This window comes from Eumetopias jubatus, unplaced genomic scaffold (assembly GCF_037043125.1).
Source record: "Eumetopias jubatus isolate StellerSeaLion01/CBP00866 unplaced genomic scaffold, mEumJub1_p1.0 scaffold_4, whole genome shotgun sequence".
NCBI lineage: Eukaryota > Metazoa > Chordata > Mammalia > Carnivora > Otariidae > Eumetopias > Eumetopias jubatus.
Window position 1 is genome coordinate 141,420,950 of NW_028274810.1, and position 18,226 is coordinate 141,439,175.

An 18,226-nucleotide genomic window follows, 5' to 3' on the forward strand; every position below is an offset into this window, starting at 1 on the left:
TTTACTTTTTTTATATTTAAATATAAATAGATAAACTATACCTAATGCCTATGGTGTTTATGGTGTATCAGGTAGATAGGTACTATTATTATTATTTCTATTTTTATTCCTATTCTTCAGAAAAACTATTTTGCTCATGGTCACACAGATGGTAAGTCGTTAAAGCCAGATCCAAATTCAGTGTTGCTCCAGAATCCATGCTTTCAACCACTACAATTTTTGCATCTAGTTCATGCATTTTAATGGATGTATAACGTTCTGTTTACATAAATCACATTTTATTCATTATTTTTTTAAGTTGGCCCTTTATAATTCATTATTATACATATTTCTGTAATGATATATTTATAAACCCATATACTGGCATGCCTCATTTTATTGTGCTTCACTTTATTGTACTTTGCAGATACTGCCTATTTAACAAGTTGAAGGTTTGTGGCAACCCTGCATTGGGCAAGTCTATCAGCCATTTCTCCAACAGCATTTGCTCACTTCATGTTTTGGTGTCATTTTGGCAGTTCTCACAATATTTCAAACTTTTTCATTATTATTATATTATGGTGATCAGTAATCAGTAACAATACAGCATTCTTTAGCAATAAAGTATTATTTTTTTAAGATTTTATTTATTTATTTGCGAGACAGAGTAAAAGAGAGAGCATGAGCAGAGGGGGGAGGCAGAGGGAGAAGCAGACTCCCCGCTCCGCAGGGAGCCCAATGTGGGGCTCCATCCCAGGACCCTGAGATCAGGAGCTGAGCTGAAGAAAGACAACCGACTGAGTGACCCAGGCACCCCTAGCAATAAAGTATGTTTAATTAAGATATATACATTTTTTTAGACAGAATGCTACTGCACACTATAGACTACAATATAATGCACACCTAACTTTTATATGCACTTGGAAACCAAAAACTTCATTTGACTCACTATATTTCCACATTCACTTCATTGCAGTGGTCTGGAACTGAATCCACAATATCTCTGAGGTAAGCCTGTATGGTTTTCTCTGGGGTATATACGCAGGAATGTAGTACACATCCTCAAGTTCACTAAATATTTCTAAACTACATTCCCAAGTGGCTTAACCCAGTTAGCATCCCTGCAAGAAGGGTATGAAGGTTCCAGTTTTTTCTTGTCTGTGCCAATGTGTGATATTACTTAACTTATAAAATTTTTACAGCTTTCATAGATGGGAATTGATGTGTTTTTGTGGGTTCTTTTTTCCAGTTCATGTTTGTCTGCCTTCTAATGAAGTTCACTGGACTGCCCCTCCAAAGAACTGTCTGTTCACTCCACTCTTTACCAATACTCTGTTGGATTTCCTGTATTCTCCTTGCTGATTTGCAGTAGTATCCTAGATAGCCTATATGTTAATCATTTATAAGTTAAAAAAAAAACAAATATCCTGGTCTGACAATTGATTATTAATTTTGTACTTGGTGTCCTTTGTTAAACAGAAATCTTTAATTTTGATGTAGTCAAATACATCAATTTCTCCCTTCATGGTTTGTGGTTTCAGTGGCTGGATATAAAAAAATTCTTACTAATCCCTAAGTCAGTCACAAGAAAATTCTACAGTTTCTTCTAATAGCTTTATAATTTTGTCTCTCACATTTAGGCTTTTAATCGATCTGAAGTTTATTTTTATATGTGATGTGATGCAAGATTTTAATTTCAATCTTCTCCATATAGAGACTGCATTTTCCCAGCACCATTAAATAGCCCATCTTTCTTCCACTTATTCGTGATGGCAATCTACCAGATACTAAGTTCCCACATGTGCATAGGTCTATTTACAGACTCTGTATTTTATTTCATTGGTTTTTGTAGTTGTTCCTACTCCAGAACAACACCGTCAGAACCAAACTCCAAATACAACGAAAAGTCTAAAAGATCTTAAATATGTAAATTTGAATATATCATTTTCCAATTAGATAAATCAGAGGTCAGCAAACCTTTTCTTTAAAGAGCCAGACAGATATTTTAGGTCTCGTGGGCCATAAGACCTCAACTATTCAACTCTGTCACAACTACTCAACTCAGCCTTTAGGATGTGGAAGTAGTCATAGATAATACGAAAATAAGTAAGTTTGACTGTGTTCCAATAAAACTTTATTTACAGAAACAGGCAGTTGAGCAGGCAGGATTTGACCCACAGGCCGCATTTTGCAGATCCTGGATATATTCAAAAGAGTCAAAGATATACTTTAAAACTTTTATTACAAATAAATATTTAAAAGACATACACAATAAGATATCATGTTTAGAAATACTGCTTTTTTCCACCTTATTTCATAAAGCTATTTTATCCAAAAATTTTTAAAGATTTTATTTTTAAGGGATCTCTACAATCAATGTGGGGCTTGAACTTACAACCCCGAGATCAAGAGTCACTTGCTATAATGACTGAGCCAGCCAGGTGTCCCTATTTTATCCAAATTTTCATGTGTATTTTTTGCATCAATGTCTCCATCATCACTAAAGCAACTCAATGAACTCAGTGTTTTCCAAAGCAAATTTTCTTCCCTTTCTGAGTTATTTGAAAAGTTGAACTTTTTCAATCCCCTAGTCCCTGGAAATCCTGCTATTTCTAGTAATTTTGTTTTTGTTGCTATTGTTTTCTCACTCACCTCATAGGTATGTTTTCATGATCTTTACAAGCTAACCATTTACATTACCCCTTTTTTAAAGTAATCTTTTTTTAAAAGTTTTATTTAATTGAGAGAAAGAGAGAAAGCATGTGGGGTAGGGCAGTGGGAGAAAGAGAGAGAGTCTTAAGAGACTCCACACTGAGTGCAGAGTCCGACGTGGGGCTTGATCTCATGACCCTGAGATCAGGACCTGAGCCAAAACCAAGAGTTGGACATCTAGCAGACTGAGCCACCCAGGCGCCCCTAAAGTAATCTTTAAAAGGTTTGTTTGCTACAACTTCCAACACTAGCCATCGCGAGGTCATATCCCCAGGAATTTCCAGACTGATGCTGAATTTCTTGATCTCCCCTTTCACAGGTTCGGGCCAGATAATCTCTATAGGTACAGGTATGTTTGTTTGAGGTCCTTTCAGGGTAATGTGTCTTCACCAAGCAGTACTTTGTAATTCAAACTAAAGAAACCCTGGGCTTTTCGTAATAAAATAGGTGTTGTAACAACTCAAAATAAAGCAATTTCCTTTTACTAGAAGGATAATCTCAGGAAAAAAAAAGTTTAAGGAATGCCACATATTCCTAAATATATATTACTTGGGCTTTGTAACTCATTTTGATATCTGGCAAAATGAATCCTCCTCTTTGCTCTTCTTTTTGAAAATTGTTTTCCTACTTATAAATGTTTTTCTTTCATTTAAGTGTTTTAATCCTTTTATTCCATTCTCTTGAAAATCTTGGTAGAATTTCTACTAAAATTGCATTGCCTTTATAGATTAGTTTTAGGAGACTTGACATCTTCACAATGTTGAGTCTTCCCTCCTACTGACATGATGAGTCCATTTATTGCTAATCTTCAAAAAACAGTAGCCACCTATATGGCTTTACAGGTGAATTATTTAACTCAAGTTTTTTCACTTTAACTCATAATCCACCTCCAAGGAGTCCATAGATAGACCCATTTTTTAATTTAATTGGCTCCCTAATTATATTTTGCTTGCATTATATCTTATGCATTTAAAAAGATTATTTTGAGATGGAATCTACAGGATTCACCAACTTGTCAAGGCATTCATATAAAAAACACATTAAAGATCTCTATGAGATACTGTCATGTTTTATATGTTGTTTCAGAAGAAAAGTAAAAGCAAGTCCCCCAACAATTTCATGAAGCCAATGTAACCATGATACTTTGTTCTCTTCACTTCTATAAGTTCTCATTGTTCTCACAGCACTTCAACATTACTTCATTGGGAAGGTATTTCTTAGCATCTCTGACTATGTCAAATCCCTCCATTAAATATACCAAGTGCTATAGTATATTGCATTTCCACATTCCTCCTTGTATTTGTATATATGATTATCTGATTAATGCCTATCTCCCTAATAGAAAATATAATCCATGAGGCTGTTTTGTCTGTTTCTGCTGTCCATTTTATCTCACTGATGGGCATGATGCATGCCCCATCACCAAGTTCTCAATAAATATTTACCAAATGTTTGAATTAATAGTGAATAAACAAATGTGTACTATGTGTGTACTTTTTCACAAGTGGTGGAGCAAAAATATAATATAAAGTTGAATATAAACCAATCCTGTCATCAGTAAGATAAACATATATGAACAAGTATAGACATGAGATGAATATAAACTATGTAATACAAGGCAAAATGATACATACACTAAATAAATATGTAAGAAAAATGGTACTGGAGCACAAAGAAAAGAGCCATTAATTGTGAATGGTGTTGGCATGACTTCATAGAAGACTTCTATGACTTCACAGAAGTTTTAGTTTTTAAATATCCTGCACATCCTGGACTTGAAGGATATGCAAAATTGTGATCGGCAGAAAATGAAGAATGATTCAACCTGACGTATGCAAAGCATGAAAACAGATGGAGAATTCAGGAAGCTGAAAGTATTGTCTTGGCATAAAGTATGTATGAAAAAAGAAGGGGAAGAGAAATAGAATAGAAGCTGAAGAGGCAGCTTGGGGGAGAATATCCTGACTTCCTTGCTAAGAATAATTTCCCATACTATTTGATATCCAACATAATTTGCCACATCACATGTTACAGAGATCAGTAAGGGAAAGCTGAGAAATATTATAAAACTATCTCAAATAAATCAGATATTTGGCTCACTCCCTGTAGGCTAAAAATACTTTTCCAAAACAACATAACTATTGCACACACACAAAAAAAAGAACCCACACTGAAACACTCTTTATATTAAAATTTACATGAAGTTCTTTAGATAATATTAATTCTTTATCTTTAATATATATCTTTAATATGACTTTGCTTCTGTGTTTCATCATGCCACCATAACCAATATCCAAAAGGCAAAGAAATTCAGAGGGTCTATCAAACAACAAAAACTTATATAATCACCAGATATAGAATCTTTGGATTGAAATGATTATTTCATTCACAAGATGAAATTATCTTGATGTTAGAAACTGAGATTTAAAATAAGTAAAAGTACACTCATAGCCTATTATTGACATTAGGAAATGATTCATCTTCAATATGTAGATACCCCTCTCTGATGCCGAGAGGAAAGTATATTTCATTACTTCTCTGAAATTTGTTTCTTAAAGAAAAGTATTTGACAAATTCAATTCTGGGGGGAGGGACGATATATAGAAAAAACATTTTAAGACCATTATAGATATCCAACCTTCAAGTTCTTTCTGCTTAACCAAAATAAACTACTTCTTTGAAAAAGAAATTAGGAAGTAAAACACTTTTATGCACTGCTCCTGGGTAAAATACTATTTTCTCATCATCTAAAAAATAATGATAAAAGGAAAAAAGAAAACTCTGATCACATTATTTACATTTTTTGCAATCTGTGCTAAGTTTATCATACTTAATCTCAGATTGATGTAGATAACTGTAAACATTGAACTACTGCATGATCTAGTAGCACAATGCTATTTACCTTGCTGGCAAACAAGATAACTGAATACTAACTCTAACATTTACACTAGAACAGTAATGTTCTCCTACAGTTCTCCAAGCACATCATGCTCTTTCACACTGTTGCAGATGCTGTTCCATCCACTAGAATATAATTTAGTCTTTTTTTTTTTTTTTACTTAGTACTCTCTTTTTCAGCATTCAAGACCTAGTTCAGATTTTAGCAACCCTGTCTTCCCCACCACCTGGGAGAGTCAAACACTCTTTGGGTACACTTCTAAACAATATATTATACTGTAATTATTCCTATGTATATTATCTGTCTAGGACCATGCATCTTTTGCCCAGCACTGTGTCCGTGACAGATGCTAGGTTATTATTTTTGCCTTATTTAAAATTGAGTTGAGGTATTTTAGATAAGCAAGAAAAAAATCAGTATTTCAAGGAAATCTATGGCAGGAAAAGAATGAAGATTTTTCTTTAAACACGGCCTAAGTCCTGATTTCACTTCCTATTAGCTGTATGAGACTGCTGGAAAGTTACTTAGCTTAGTCTTCATCTGTCAGGTGGGATTTTAACATAGACTTCAGAGTCACTATGACTGAGATAACATATGAAGACAACCTGGCTCAAAGTTTCCCCATTCTTTCTTCTCCTTTCTGTGTTCTTCATGTCTGTATTTGAACCTGGTTGGCTCCTTTCCTTATAGAAGAAGCACCTGTTCCCCATGTTCTACATTACCTATCGTACAATCTTTTAGTATTGTCTAAGTGCCTATCCTTTTTATCTTTGAAGGAACTAAAATTATGTATCAGATTAATCAAATATGAAACTACATTTCTGTATTCTCACTCTTCTTAACTATGATTATTATGCTAAGGCTTAAATTGAAATGATATTTATAAAGCTTTTCTTTAACAGTCCAAATCTGTGACACTCTAACCTTAATGTAAGACTTGATTATTAATAAAACTGAAGCATTAAAATAAATATCATTTTAACACTGATTTTCATCAGAGAATGAATTTCAAGTAGTGCTTTCTACAAGTTCATGGCATGCAGTTTTGGAACGATATCATTAAGTGTAGTCACACACTTTTTTAGAGTGCTTTTCAAACTACAGAGTACAACCCAACACTAGGCACAAATCAATTTAGCCGGCCAAGACTCACGATTTTTTAATAAAAATAGATCAGAGCATTGGAAAGAGTGCAAGTAAGCATTTCATGCAAATCTTGTTTCTATTATATATTAATATTTGTATGCAGTATGTATATACGGGGTTATAGCACAAAATAGATTTCTTTAATGGATGGAAGCTTAAAAAAAGTATGAAAGCTATTGCATTACTAATCAGCTAAGAGAAAGAATTTATGCCCTTTTATGAGCAAATAATAAACATATGCCACATAGCTGGCCATCCCAGACCCTTGGCAGATCTCTCATCTGAACTTCTACAAAGCTCCCCAAGTGACTATTGTAACTCTAATGTTTGTTATAAAGTGCAAATCAGATCATATCATCCTATGTTGTGTTCCTCTGCCTGGAATGCCTTTTCTCCCTTTTTTGGCCAGATGCAGAGCCACCAAAACATCAAACAGTAGGACATACTCAAGGAAGAGTACCAAATAAATAAATGGGAAATTACAGAGTAAGAACCCTGACATAATGATTAGCTTTATTATTTGAAAATATTTTAAAATAGCTTAAGTACTTCATTTTCACAAATAACTACAAAATTCTCCTCCAGAGTAACAGAAAAAAAAATGGCATCAGAATATATATAGCAGCACTATTCATAATAACCAAAACCTGGAAAAACCCCAAGTGTGTATCAGTAGTAAAACAGATAAAGAGATTGTAGTATATTCAGATACTAGAGCACCATAAAGCCAGAGAATGAATGAAGTACAACAACATGCAATCATTTAGGTGAATCTCACAAATATGTTGAACAAAATAACACAGATCCAATAGAATACATACTACATGATTCTGTTTGGATAAATCTAAATATATTATATATATAAATAATCTGTGGTGTCAGATAAAAGGATAAGGTTACCCTTTGGGGTGGGAAGTAATCTTCCCTGGATGGGAGTATGAGGATGGTATGGAGGGCTGGTAATGTTCTGCTTCTTGCTCTGAGTTATGGTTTCCAGATATGTTCTGGCAATTCAACGAGTTGTGTATTTTTAATTTGTGCATTTTTCACTACATATGTTATGTCTTAATAAAAACTTTACTTGGCAATAAGCACTTTGCTACTTTTATCAATTTTTCTAAATGCATTTTCTGAATAAGCAATCTATCATTCATAATTCTTATTTATCTCTTTCTTGAGTCACAAGGAATTTAAGGTAGTTTAAAGGTACATGACTGATGTGGTCAATTTTGGACTAGACTGAAGAATATCTATGTCAAACCTGGAAACTCACCATGTGCAGGAACTGCCTCACTATCTCACAACAGCATGTCAAGCGCTTTAACCAGTCAAGCACCAATAAGAAGCATATAGCTTACATGAAAACATCTTTATCCATACCATTCTCAATCTTCAGAAAAAGCAGAAAGACCAAGTGGATTTTTTTTTTTTGAGCGAGAGCATGCATGCTTGTGGGAGCAGCAGGGGGAGGGACAAAGGGAAAGGGAGAGAGGGGATCCCAAGCAGATTCTATGCCCAGTGCAGAGCGAGAAGCAAGCTCGACCTCACAGCCCCAAGATCATGACGTAAGCCAAAATCAAGAGTTGGATACTTAACCGACTGAGCCACTCAGTTGACCCCAAATGGATTTTTTTAAATTTTTTTAAAGATTTTATTTATTTGAGAGACAGAGAGAGAGAGCACAACCAGGGGAGAGGGGCAGAAGGTAAGGGAGAAGCAGACTCCCCACTGAGCCGGGAGTACAAAGCGGGACTCAATCCCAGGACCCCAGATCATGACCTAAGCCAAAGGCAGATGCTTAACCCACTGAGCCACCAGGCGCCCCCCACCGCATTGGAATTTTTAAAGTAAAATCAAATTAACAATATTCTCAAGGAACTTTCAATTTCCATTGTCATCTGCCTTCAAAAGAAGAAAAATCAACACTTTTTGGGGTCCATCAGCTCTTCCTTATGACTTAATAATAGGCTGCTTATGCATTTAGAAATTTCACCTCTGACCCTAGACTCAGCTCTATTGCAAGTTAACATGGTTAAGTACAGCAAAAGAATCAAGTGATACACTTATTCTTATCATCAACAGGTATAAGCAGTCTCCAAAACATTCTTCCAAGGTACTCTCTATGACCTGAAACTTAGAAATTCAGTCTTCTGGAAGAGACAGGAGAGAAAAAGTGCCCTGGAATCTTAAGGAAAAGACTGTAACAAGTCATGTTAACAATTAGCACTTCAGTAAAAGCCTCAAAATGTGGATTCTTGGATTCATGTTTTGCACCTAAAAAGACATAAATAATTTTGCCTGGGCTGTTGGAAATCTGCTCCATCAGGGGATCTTAAACATGGGGATCTTAAGATTCCTCCAGAAGCAAAAGATCTTCGGGTCATTCAGATTTGAATTTTGGATTGAAACAGCTAACCAATGACTCTTGGATCAGGCAGATGACTAATCAAAATCGATAGCTTCCATCCAAGAAAAGAAGAATGATTTTCTCATATCTCTACTTCCCCTTTTTAAAATAATTTTGGTTACTGTATATCTTAGTTATTATTATGCTTTGGTACTCTAATGATCAACTAAAGGTTTCTCATATGCTTTCATGTATTTTCATTCTTATCACATTTTTAATCTCCTTTAGTCTTTCACTACCACCTAAGAAAATGCAAAAATTTCCCTATAATCCCACTGACAAAATTGAATAGATGTTCCTGGAAACACTACACACAGTAAATTTCTTCCTTCTGGAGCATTTCTGTATTGGCATTTTCCCCATGTTATTAACCCTAATCTTCAGTCTTACAAAAATTCGACCTTGATCGCAAGTCATCACAGCAGTTTCAACAGAATCAACAGTACCAGGAGTGGGTTATCTTTGCTTTAGCAGCAAATCTTTATCTTTGGGCATCCTGAAATTTCCATCTCATTACAATAAATGAAAATCAAACATAAACTAACTGCAGTAGATGTACTACTGCTCATTATATAGAGTCACCTCTCTTCATGATCACATGGAGGGGCTTTTTAGACTTCCTTGCAGTCAGTTAAGAGCCTTGTGACAGGTTTGGAGAATGAGCTGTGAGCAAAAGTGACCAGTCTTAGGTAGTTAATAAGTTCTCCATTCTCCATTCACTCTCTTCCCTGATGCAGCAACCCTGGTAGCTATGTGTTACAGCTGGCTTACCGATAAGATGGAAACAGCCTGGATCGTTGAATTGCCATTTTGAAGAGAAGCATTCTATAATCCTACAGCTAAGTCTCAGTGTTTTTTAGTGGGCCTGTGCCCCTGGGCTGTGACCTTCACAAGTGCTTCAGAGCCTCTTTTCCCCTGTCAGTGAAATGGGAAGGCTAGGGGGGGACTGCAGTTGGGTATTTCCCTTCTCTCATGTTGGCTAGGTCGTTTCCCTCGAGAACAAAAAGCTCTGGAAATATTTCAAAATGGTTACTTTTACCCTCCCCCTGCTGAAAGTGCAAGAGAATTTTTCACTGACCTTCACCTTGAGAACCTGGTGAGGTTCCTAAAGGTAAAACTCACAAAGCTGGGGAGGTTGGGAAGGTTGTTCCCGTAAGGCTGGGCTCGCAGGAATTTTTAACTCTTAAGTCAGTCCACACTCAGCCTTCAGTCTGAGTTCCATCAATTATAGTTTAAGTTTTCCTACCAGAGCCTAGCTCCAAGAGTGTCTGTTCCCAGTAAGCTGTGGTTCTCTTTCTTCACCTCTCCCTCCAGTTGTCAGGGCATTGATTTGCCCTGTGATTTCAATTATGTGACACATCTTAGAAGAGTTGTTGATTTTCAGTTTGTTCTGAACAAGCCTTTTCTTGTTGCGAGGATGAGAGTAACAACTTCCAAATCTTTACATGTCAAAGAGGAAACCAGAAAATCTCCATGATATTGTTTTTCATTGTTCATCAGCATGTCTTTTTCCCACTTGAATGTGAAATATTTGTCAGAGCAGGAACCATAGTCCTTCTACCCCTGGATTCCTAGTACCCTGCACAGCGCTGGAATTCTTCAGGGCTCAATCATGCACCTTCTTATCTGCTCTTCTTCATACATTCTCTAAGTTACCTTATCTATTCATCTAGCTTTAACACCAAAAGTTGTAACTCTAGCCAATCCATATCTCTCCTTCAAAGCTGGCTACTTTATAACATCTGAAACATAAAAAGTTTAAAACTTATATTTTAGTTGCTAGTCCTAAGCTATTCATCCTTTCCCCGTCTTGGTAAGAGTTAATGGCCTCACCACCCAATTAGTTCTTCCAATCAGAAATCTGGCAGTCACCTTTGGCTCTTTTCTCTTCCTTACTAACTTCCTCCTTATCTACTACACTAAAAAAAATCCTGCCATTTCAACCTCCAAATATATCCCCAATCCACTCCTCTCCATCTTCACTCTAAATCAACCTGGTCCAAGTCATCATCATCTCTAGCAAGTCTTTCATAAAAGCCTCCTCATTGCTCTTCCACTTCTATTCTCACTCACCCTACTCATTGAGCAGCCAGATTGATCTTTACACATAAATTTAATCATGTCAATCCCATGTTTAAAAGTTTCCAATCATCTTCCTTTTTTACTGAGACTCAGATCCTTTTATACTGAGACTCAGACTTATCATTCTCTATAAACACACTGCCCTATCTGAGTCCTACCTCTGGAATCTCATATCCTGCCATACTCCATCTTGTCCACTATATTATAGTCACACTGGTCTTCCTTGTCTCTCAAACCCTTCTCTACTTAAAAACTTTCACAAATGATGTTCCCTATGCCTAAAAAATTCTTTCTCTTAGCATTTTTTCCTATTAAAAGACCTCATAATCAAAGAGGATTACTATATTAAGTGGTCATTTGATTCTAATGATTAATATTTTAGATTTTCCCAGTTTTTCAAAAGTGTAATTTTTATGTCCCAACATGAATAAAATTGTTATTACATGAAAATTCAAAATAAACTAATCCAATTGACTGGTTTAATTAATCTGTATTTTAAAACTTTCTAACTTACCTTTGATATTATGCTAGATGTTGGGAATGCAAGTTAAATTAACAGTTGTATTACAAAGAATTTAACAGTTTTTTTCCTAGCATGTCCATTCTTAATTACCCAGGGACTTGTTTTACACTATATATAACCTGTGCCTTTAGAGAAACTTTCCCTCATTTTTATGCTGAGGCAAAAAGAAAGAAAGAAAAAAGAAAGAAAGAAAGAAAAGAAAGAAAGAAAGAAAGAAAGAAAGAAAGAAAGAAAGAAAGAAAGAAAGAAAGAAAGAAAGAGAAAGAAAGAAAGAAAGAAAGAAAGAAAGAAAGAAGAAAGAAAGAAAGAAAGAAAGAAAGAAAGAAAGAAAGAAAGAAAGAAAGAAAGAAAGAAAGAAAGAAAGAAAAAAAAAGAAAGAAAGAAAGAAAGGGAGGGAGGAAGGGAGGAAGGGAGGGAGGGAGGAAGGGAGGAAGGAAGGAAGGAAGGAGAATTTCTGCAAAGGTTGAATGAGCTGAAAACTGACACAAATGGCTCAATTGATTTTCTATGCCTTAAAACTTTCGGAAAATCAAAGTTGGACTTATACCTACAGTTTCACATGAATTATCAATATCAAAATTAGTAAATCTTCCTGTTATATTAAAGAACTATGAAATAAACAAACTCCAAAAATGCAGACTCAAGAAACCTACAATATTATAGCTTTGAATAACCACAAGATGGGATTTATATAAATTCATTAAAATGAAATTACTGTTCAGGAAATATTAGACTTTTAATACTATCTGATAGAATACTTAGTTATTCTACTATGAAAATATCTATATGGAGTATGAAGAAACCTGAGTCCTATTTTTTATATATTAAATGAATACCTGGAATTCAGTTCTTAGAAATAATTTTACAGATGAATGAACAGAAAGTAAGCAGATAGGAAGTTATCCCATTCAAATGGTAGTCAAAGAGAGAAAAAAATTAGATGACTGAGAAAGAAGTCTTAGAACATGGAAAGATGAATTAAAAGAGAAGATTCACAAGTATCCTGGTTTTTGGATCAGAAAGATAAAAGGAAAGCTTCTGGAAAATTATATACCAAAAATCTTCAGCATAACAGGAATGTAAGATGAAAAAGGTAACTATTGAGAGAATCTATTAATTCTCAATTTTTTTTTAAAGTAGGCTCCATGCCCAGTGTGGAGCCCAGTGCGGGGCTTGAATTCATGACCAGAGATCAAGACCTGAGCTGAAATCAAGAGTTGGACACTCAACCAACTGAGCCACCCAGGTGCCCCTAATTCTGAATTTTTAAAACTGCATAAATCACAGATCAACAATAAGAATGAGCTGCCCAAGATACTTTAATGGAAATAGTACCTATTAAACAAGAATTAGTTTTTTTTAAAACATCCAAAAGTACTGGTCTTTTCTCCTATCATCTTCCTATCCAAAAACTAAAGCAAACTGAATTATATTTATTATTGAAGTAAAGCTATTTCTTTTCAAGTTTCCCTTGATCTTTTTTTATGCCAATCAAATGTCACTTTATTTCAATAATTAGACATCACTTTTTAAAGTTACTATTTTATTTAATGCACATTGTAATCTATTAAATAATATAACTTAATCTTGATTACTTTCTGAAACTTACAAATAAGATACATAACTGAAGTCATTTTATACTGAGGCAAATTTGCATCTAATTATATTTTGATAGTAATTTTACTATTTTATGATGTTTCAGTGCCTAAGAGAAAATCAGCAACATAATGACATGGTATGCCATTTTAACACAAATTTTTATTAGAAAAGAGCTTACTAAATTCATTTCTATTCCTTGTAGCACAGTATTCTTATACCATAAAAGGATAAAACATGTAAAATCAGTTGTGAAGAAAGGTTTGCTGAGTTCCTCCTACAGATCAGGCATTCTGCTAGATGCCAAAGATAAAACAGTAGATAGGACAAAACAGGTCTTGACTTCACCTAGATTAAATACACCAACAGTTCCCATTTTAGAGCTACATATACAGTAGACCCCCCACCCCCCAAGCCTCATCCTCAGTTTCACTTTCTGTGCTTCCAGTGACCCGTGATCCACTGGGAAGCAGAGGATCCTCCTGCCACATCCTCAGAAGATCAATAGTAGTGTAACACTATGTCACAGGACCTATCTCATCCCCCTCACTTTATCTCATCATGTAAGCACTCAATCATCTCACATCATCACAAGAAGAAGAGTGAATATTATACAAGATATCTTGAGAGAGAGAATCCACCTTTACATAACTTTTATTAGAGCATATTATAATTGTTCTATTTTATTATTAGTTATTGTTGTTTATCTCTTACTGTACCTAATGTATAAATTAAACTTTATCATAGTTATGTATGTATAGGAAAAAAAAAACAGTAAATATGGCAATTATGTGCCGGCTGCTGTTTCAGGCATCCAGTGGGGGTCTTGAAACATACGTGCAGATGGGGGTGAAGGGGACTACTCTAAACTATTAGAAGTAGTATACCACAACATAATTTTAGGTCGGTTGAAACTAAAACACTGACAAAATTTTAAAATAAAATGCATACAAGGTAATACAAAATGAATGAGCAGATTACCCTCAGCCATAACAAGATGTTTATCCTCTAGTTTGCATTAAAGGCAAAAAAAAAAAAGTTTCTCTGAATATTCCAACTTAGGGCTCCCATAGTAGTCATTCTCATCCTCTCCTAGAGTTCATGTCACTTCTCAATCTGAGCATCCCTACAACCAAACCATCTTTTCCAAAGCCAGAGCTCCCACTTTAAAAAAGCATAGAGGCTGAGTGGTAAGAGTGCGTTGGAGTAAGATGACAGTTATCATGGAGAGATTAGAATTTAAATATATACAATCTTTCTCACATTCTCAAAGCTACTTCCACTTCAAAATATAAATAATATTTCTTGCACAGAGTTAAAAAGAAATGTGTGAACAATTTTTTAAAGAATGTTTTCTATTCTACGAACAACTAAAATAAATGGAATTGACTTTTTTTCATGTTTCAAGTCAATGTGCGAATAAATTGCTGCATTTCCCAAATTAGGCTGATAACTTAATGAAATGTTCAGTGAAAACAGGACTCAGTGGTCAAATATGTTTAGTAAACACTCAATGTTCTAACCCCTTTGGAGCATTTTTAGACACTCAGAAGTATTACAATAAAGAAAATTTCTTGACCTTTTTTTAAAAGAACCTTTCCAAAACTATTTGACCAAAGATTGAATTGGGGGGTTAATATTTCTTAATGTCCTCTGAATTATTTTTGAAAGAAACACACTTTAGAATATATTGCATAACTGGAGAAAGGGGAGAATTACCTCTCTTCGTTTTTACTACCTTATAAATTATCCTGTCTTCTTTTTAGATTTCCATGATAATTAAAGATGAAAGTATCAAACTCATAACCTAACAATTTTTGTTTCTGAGGAATAATATTCCAAGGGCAGCATTTTAATACATACTCTTCAGTATGTTATGCTATCAGAGATAATATTTAGTCTGTACACATCAGCTTACTTACGTCTGGGGCTCCTTTTCATTTTGTTGTTTTTGCTGGGGCTGAAGAACGTTATTTACCAGTTCAGTGATCCCACTAAAGGGAAACCACCTGTTTAAATAAGCAAATAATGTGACTGAATAACCAAATGAATAACAATGTAGGTCAAATGTTTTCTTATCCATAATAATAAAAATACACAGGCACAAAAGCTACAGCCAGTGGAAATGGGAGCTCCAATTATCATCAGGCAGTCAGAATGTATGGAAATTAAGTTGGAACACTTAACCAGTCCACAAGCAGGCAGCAAAAAACTACATCCAGTCAATGTGTGGATGAAGTAAGAAGCTGCAGGCAGCTCTCTTACAAGCCAGAGAGTCAGAAAGCAGAAGACACACTAGCTGCAGCCTATCCAGTATTAGTGTAAGCTAATACCATCCAAGGTGCAGAAAGCAGAATATGGCAAAGGTACAGAAATCAAGCCTACTGCACTCTTAATACATTTACTTACTGTGTCGGTTGTGGTTTGTGTTCTTCTTTGACCCTAAAAAGATAAGTTTGCACAACTGAGTGCACTGTACTGAGAAAAAATGTCTATCTACAATTTGTGGTCATATAAATATAAAAAATGAGGTTTGTTACATAGAAAAGGTTGGTGCTTTGCTACTTGGAATTATACATTTAAATTAAGCTGACACAATAAAAGAGAAGTGGAATCACTTGTTCTGAATAAAGGACTGATATTAAAACTCTACTACTGTTTTAATGATTCCATGATTTAGTCTTCAAGTTCTCTACATATTTTTATTAATACTGATATTGAAGCTTTTAAAATACTTATTTTAAAGTACCATATTAAACACAGCTACATTTGTTTTACTGAAGATAAATCGATTTCCTCTTGATTTTTTAAAATTCTTCCTTAATATAATAAATTGAAGGCCTGAATATTTTAAATAAAATGTATAGTTTTATAAATGTATTTTAAAAGCCTTACAAATGAGTTCATTTATTGCTTAAAAGAGCAGATAAAAGAATTGGGGGTTATGTATTCAATCTACCTAAAAATAACTACTAAAATAACTATGTATATTAAATTTTAAATATTTATAAGCTAAAGTAAATTATTCATATAAGATAACAGACTAAAAATGCATTTAAACTATAATCAACTCAGTGCTTCACTGAAATAGCACTGGATATTTACAAGGCAGAGAAAGACCATACCCAAGGGTACCTGATTCCTCTGAAATTTGGCTTCCCACACTCTACCTAGGACCGGGCCTGAGAGGTAAACTTATGATTCAATGATCAGTTCATTAGCTTTTACTTTCCCAAAGAAAGGCTAAGAATTGGTAACTAAAAATCATCACCAAAATCTAGGACTTCCATAAGGAAATTATATTAACACTGTGCATTAAATTCTTTTTAGATCAAATTGATTTTCTTTTCCAGTGTGCTCCTATTTATAATGATAAAAGCAATAAATAAAGGTATTCCCTTATACATGTTTGTGTCCTGATAGATAAATATAATTGGTAATTATGTATCTCTGTATTAAACCAAAAAGGAATATCTTGTGTTCTCTGCATAAACTTCAAAAAAGTGGAACAGTTTTATCCTAGAGCTAAAGCCACATCATTTAATATTTAAATATAGTCATATAATGGATTAATAAAGATTGTATTTAGCACCAAGTATCCTATCACCAAACAAACACAAAAAACTTAGAGTGACACTGGAGTCTATCCTGAAAACATATTGTATTTCCCACAGAATAAGGTAAAAATCTCTTAACATTTCAAAACAAAATAGGTCCCAAACAGATAATGACAAAGAAAGATTACCGTATCAGCTCATCAAAATGGAGAACAGTGCAAGATTACCCTTCACCAAATATGTATGTTAAAACAATAAATATTTAAATAAATAAATAAATATTGAAATAAATATGTAAATGAGGAAACCATATTGTTAAAGAATTCTTGGGTGATCTCTGCAAGGAATCATGTTGCTATTTTAATTAGTGACAAAAGTTTTCATCATAAACAAATTGATATTAATCTACCAATCAGTTCCTAATTTCAAAATCTTGACTTGAAAAATTAACAGACATAAAAATGTTAATTACCAATTCAGGAAGTATTTCTGGGCATTGTAAAATATCTATATGTGAAATATACAAACATTTGCATCAGCTTCCCAAATAAAATATGTATCATAATAAGGCAGTTAAAATATTTATCCTGTCAGGTGGCCAACAGACACATGAAAAGATGTTCATCATCACTTACTCTCAGGATAATGCAAATCAAACTACAATGAGTTATCACCTCACACCTGTCAGAATGGCTATAATCAACAACACAAGAAACAACAGGTGCTGGTGAGGATGTGGAGAAAAAGGAACACTTGTGCACTGTTGGGAATATAAACTGGTGCAGCCACTCTGGAAAACAGTATGGAAGTTCCTCAAAAAATTAAAAAAGAGAACTACCCTATGATCCAGCAGTCACACTACTGGGTATTTACCCAAAGAATATAAAAAACACTAAATTCAAAAGGACACATGCACCCTGATGTTTATAGCAACATTGTCTACAACAGCCAAATTATGGAAGCAGCCCAAGTGTCCATCAATAGATGAATGGATAAAGAATATATGGTATATATACAATGGAATATTATTCAGCCATGAAAAAGAATGAAATCTTGCCATTTGCAATGACATGAATGGAGCGAGAGAGTATAATGCTAAACAAAATAAATCAATCAGAAAAAGACAAAAATCATATGATTTCACTCATATGTGGAATTCAAGAAACAAAACAAATGAGCAAAAGAGAAAAAGATATAGAGAAACCAAGAAACAAGCTCTTAACTATAGACAACAAACTGATGGTTACCAGAGGGGAGGTTGATGGAGGAATAGGTTAAATGGGTGGTGGGGATTAAGGAGTACACTTGTTGTGATGAGCACCGGG

The 18,226-nt window shown here is 34.4% G+C and overlaps 1 protein-coding gene across 26 annotated transcripts in view; it reads right to left on the reverse strand.

Annotated features, from left to right (window-relative positions):
• Window positions 1-18,226, reverse strand: part of RIMS2 (regulating synaptic membrane exocytosis 2) — a 585,834-nt gene that overhangs the window by 482,476 nt on the left and 85,132 nt on the right. For 10 of the 26 annotated variants that reach the window (XM_028109874.2, XM_028109891.2, XM_088023107.1 and 7 more), the window contains exons 2-3: window positions 15,754-15,786; window positions 15,267-15,353 (exon numbers count right to left, since the gene is read on the reverse strand). The exons of the other annotated variants lie outside the window; for them this stretch is intronic. In XM_028109874.2, the coding sequence (XP_027965675.1) occupies window positions 15,267-15,353; window positions 15,754-15,786 (120 nt within the window). The remainder of the gene's footprint in view (window positions 1-15,266; window positions 15,354-15,753; window positions 15,787-18,226) is intronic. 26 annotated transcript variants of the gene reach the window in all.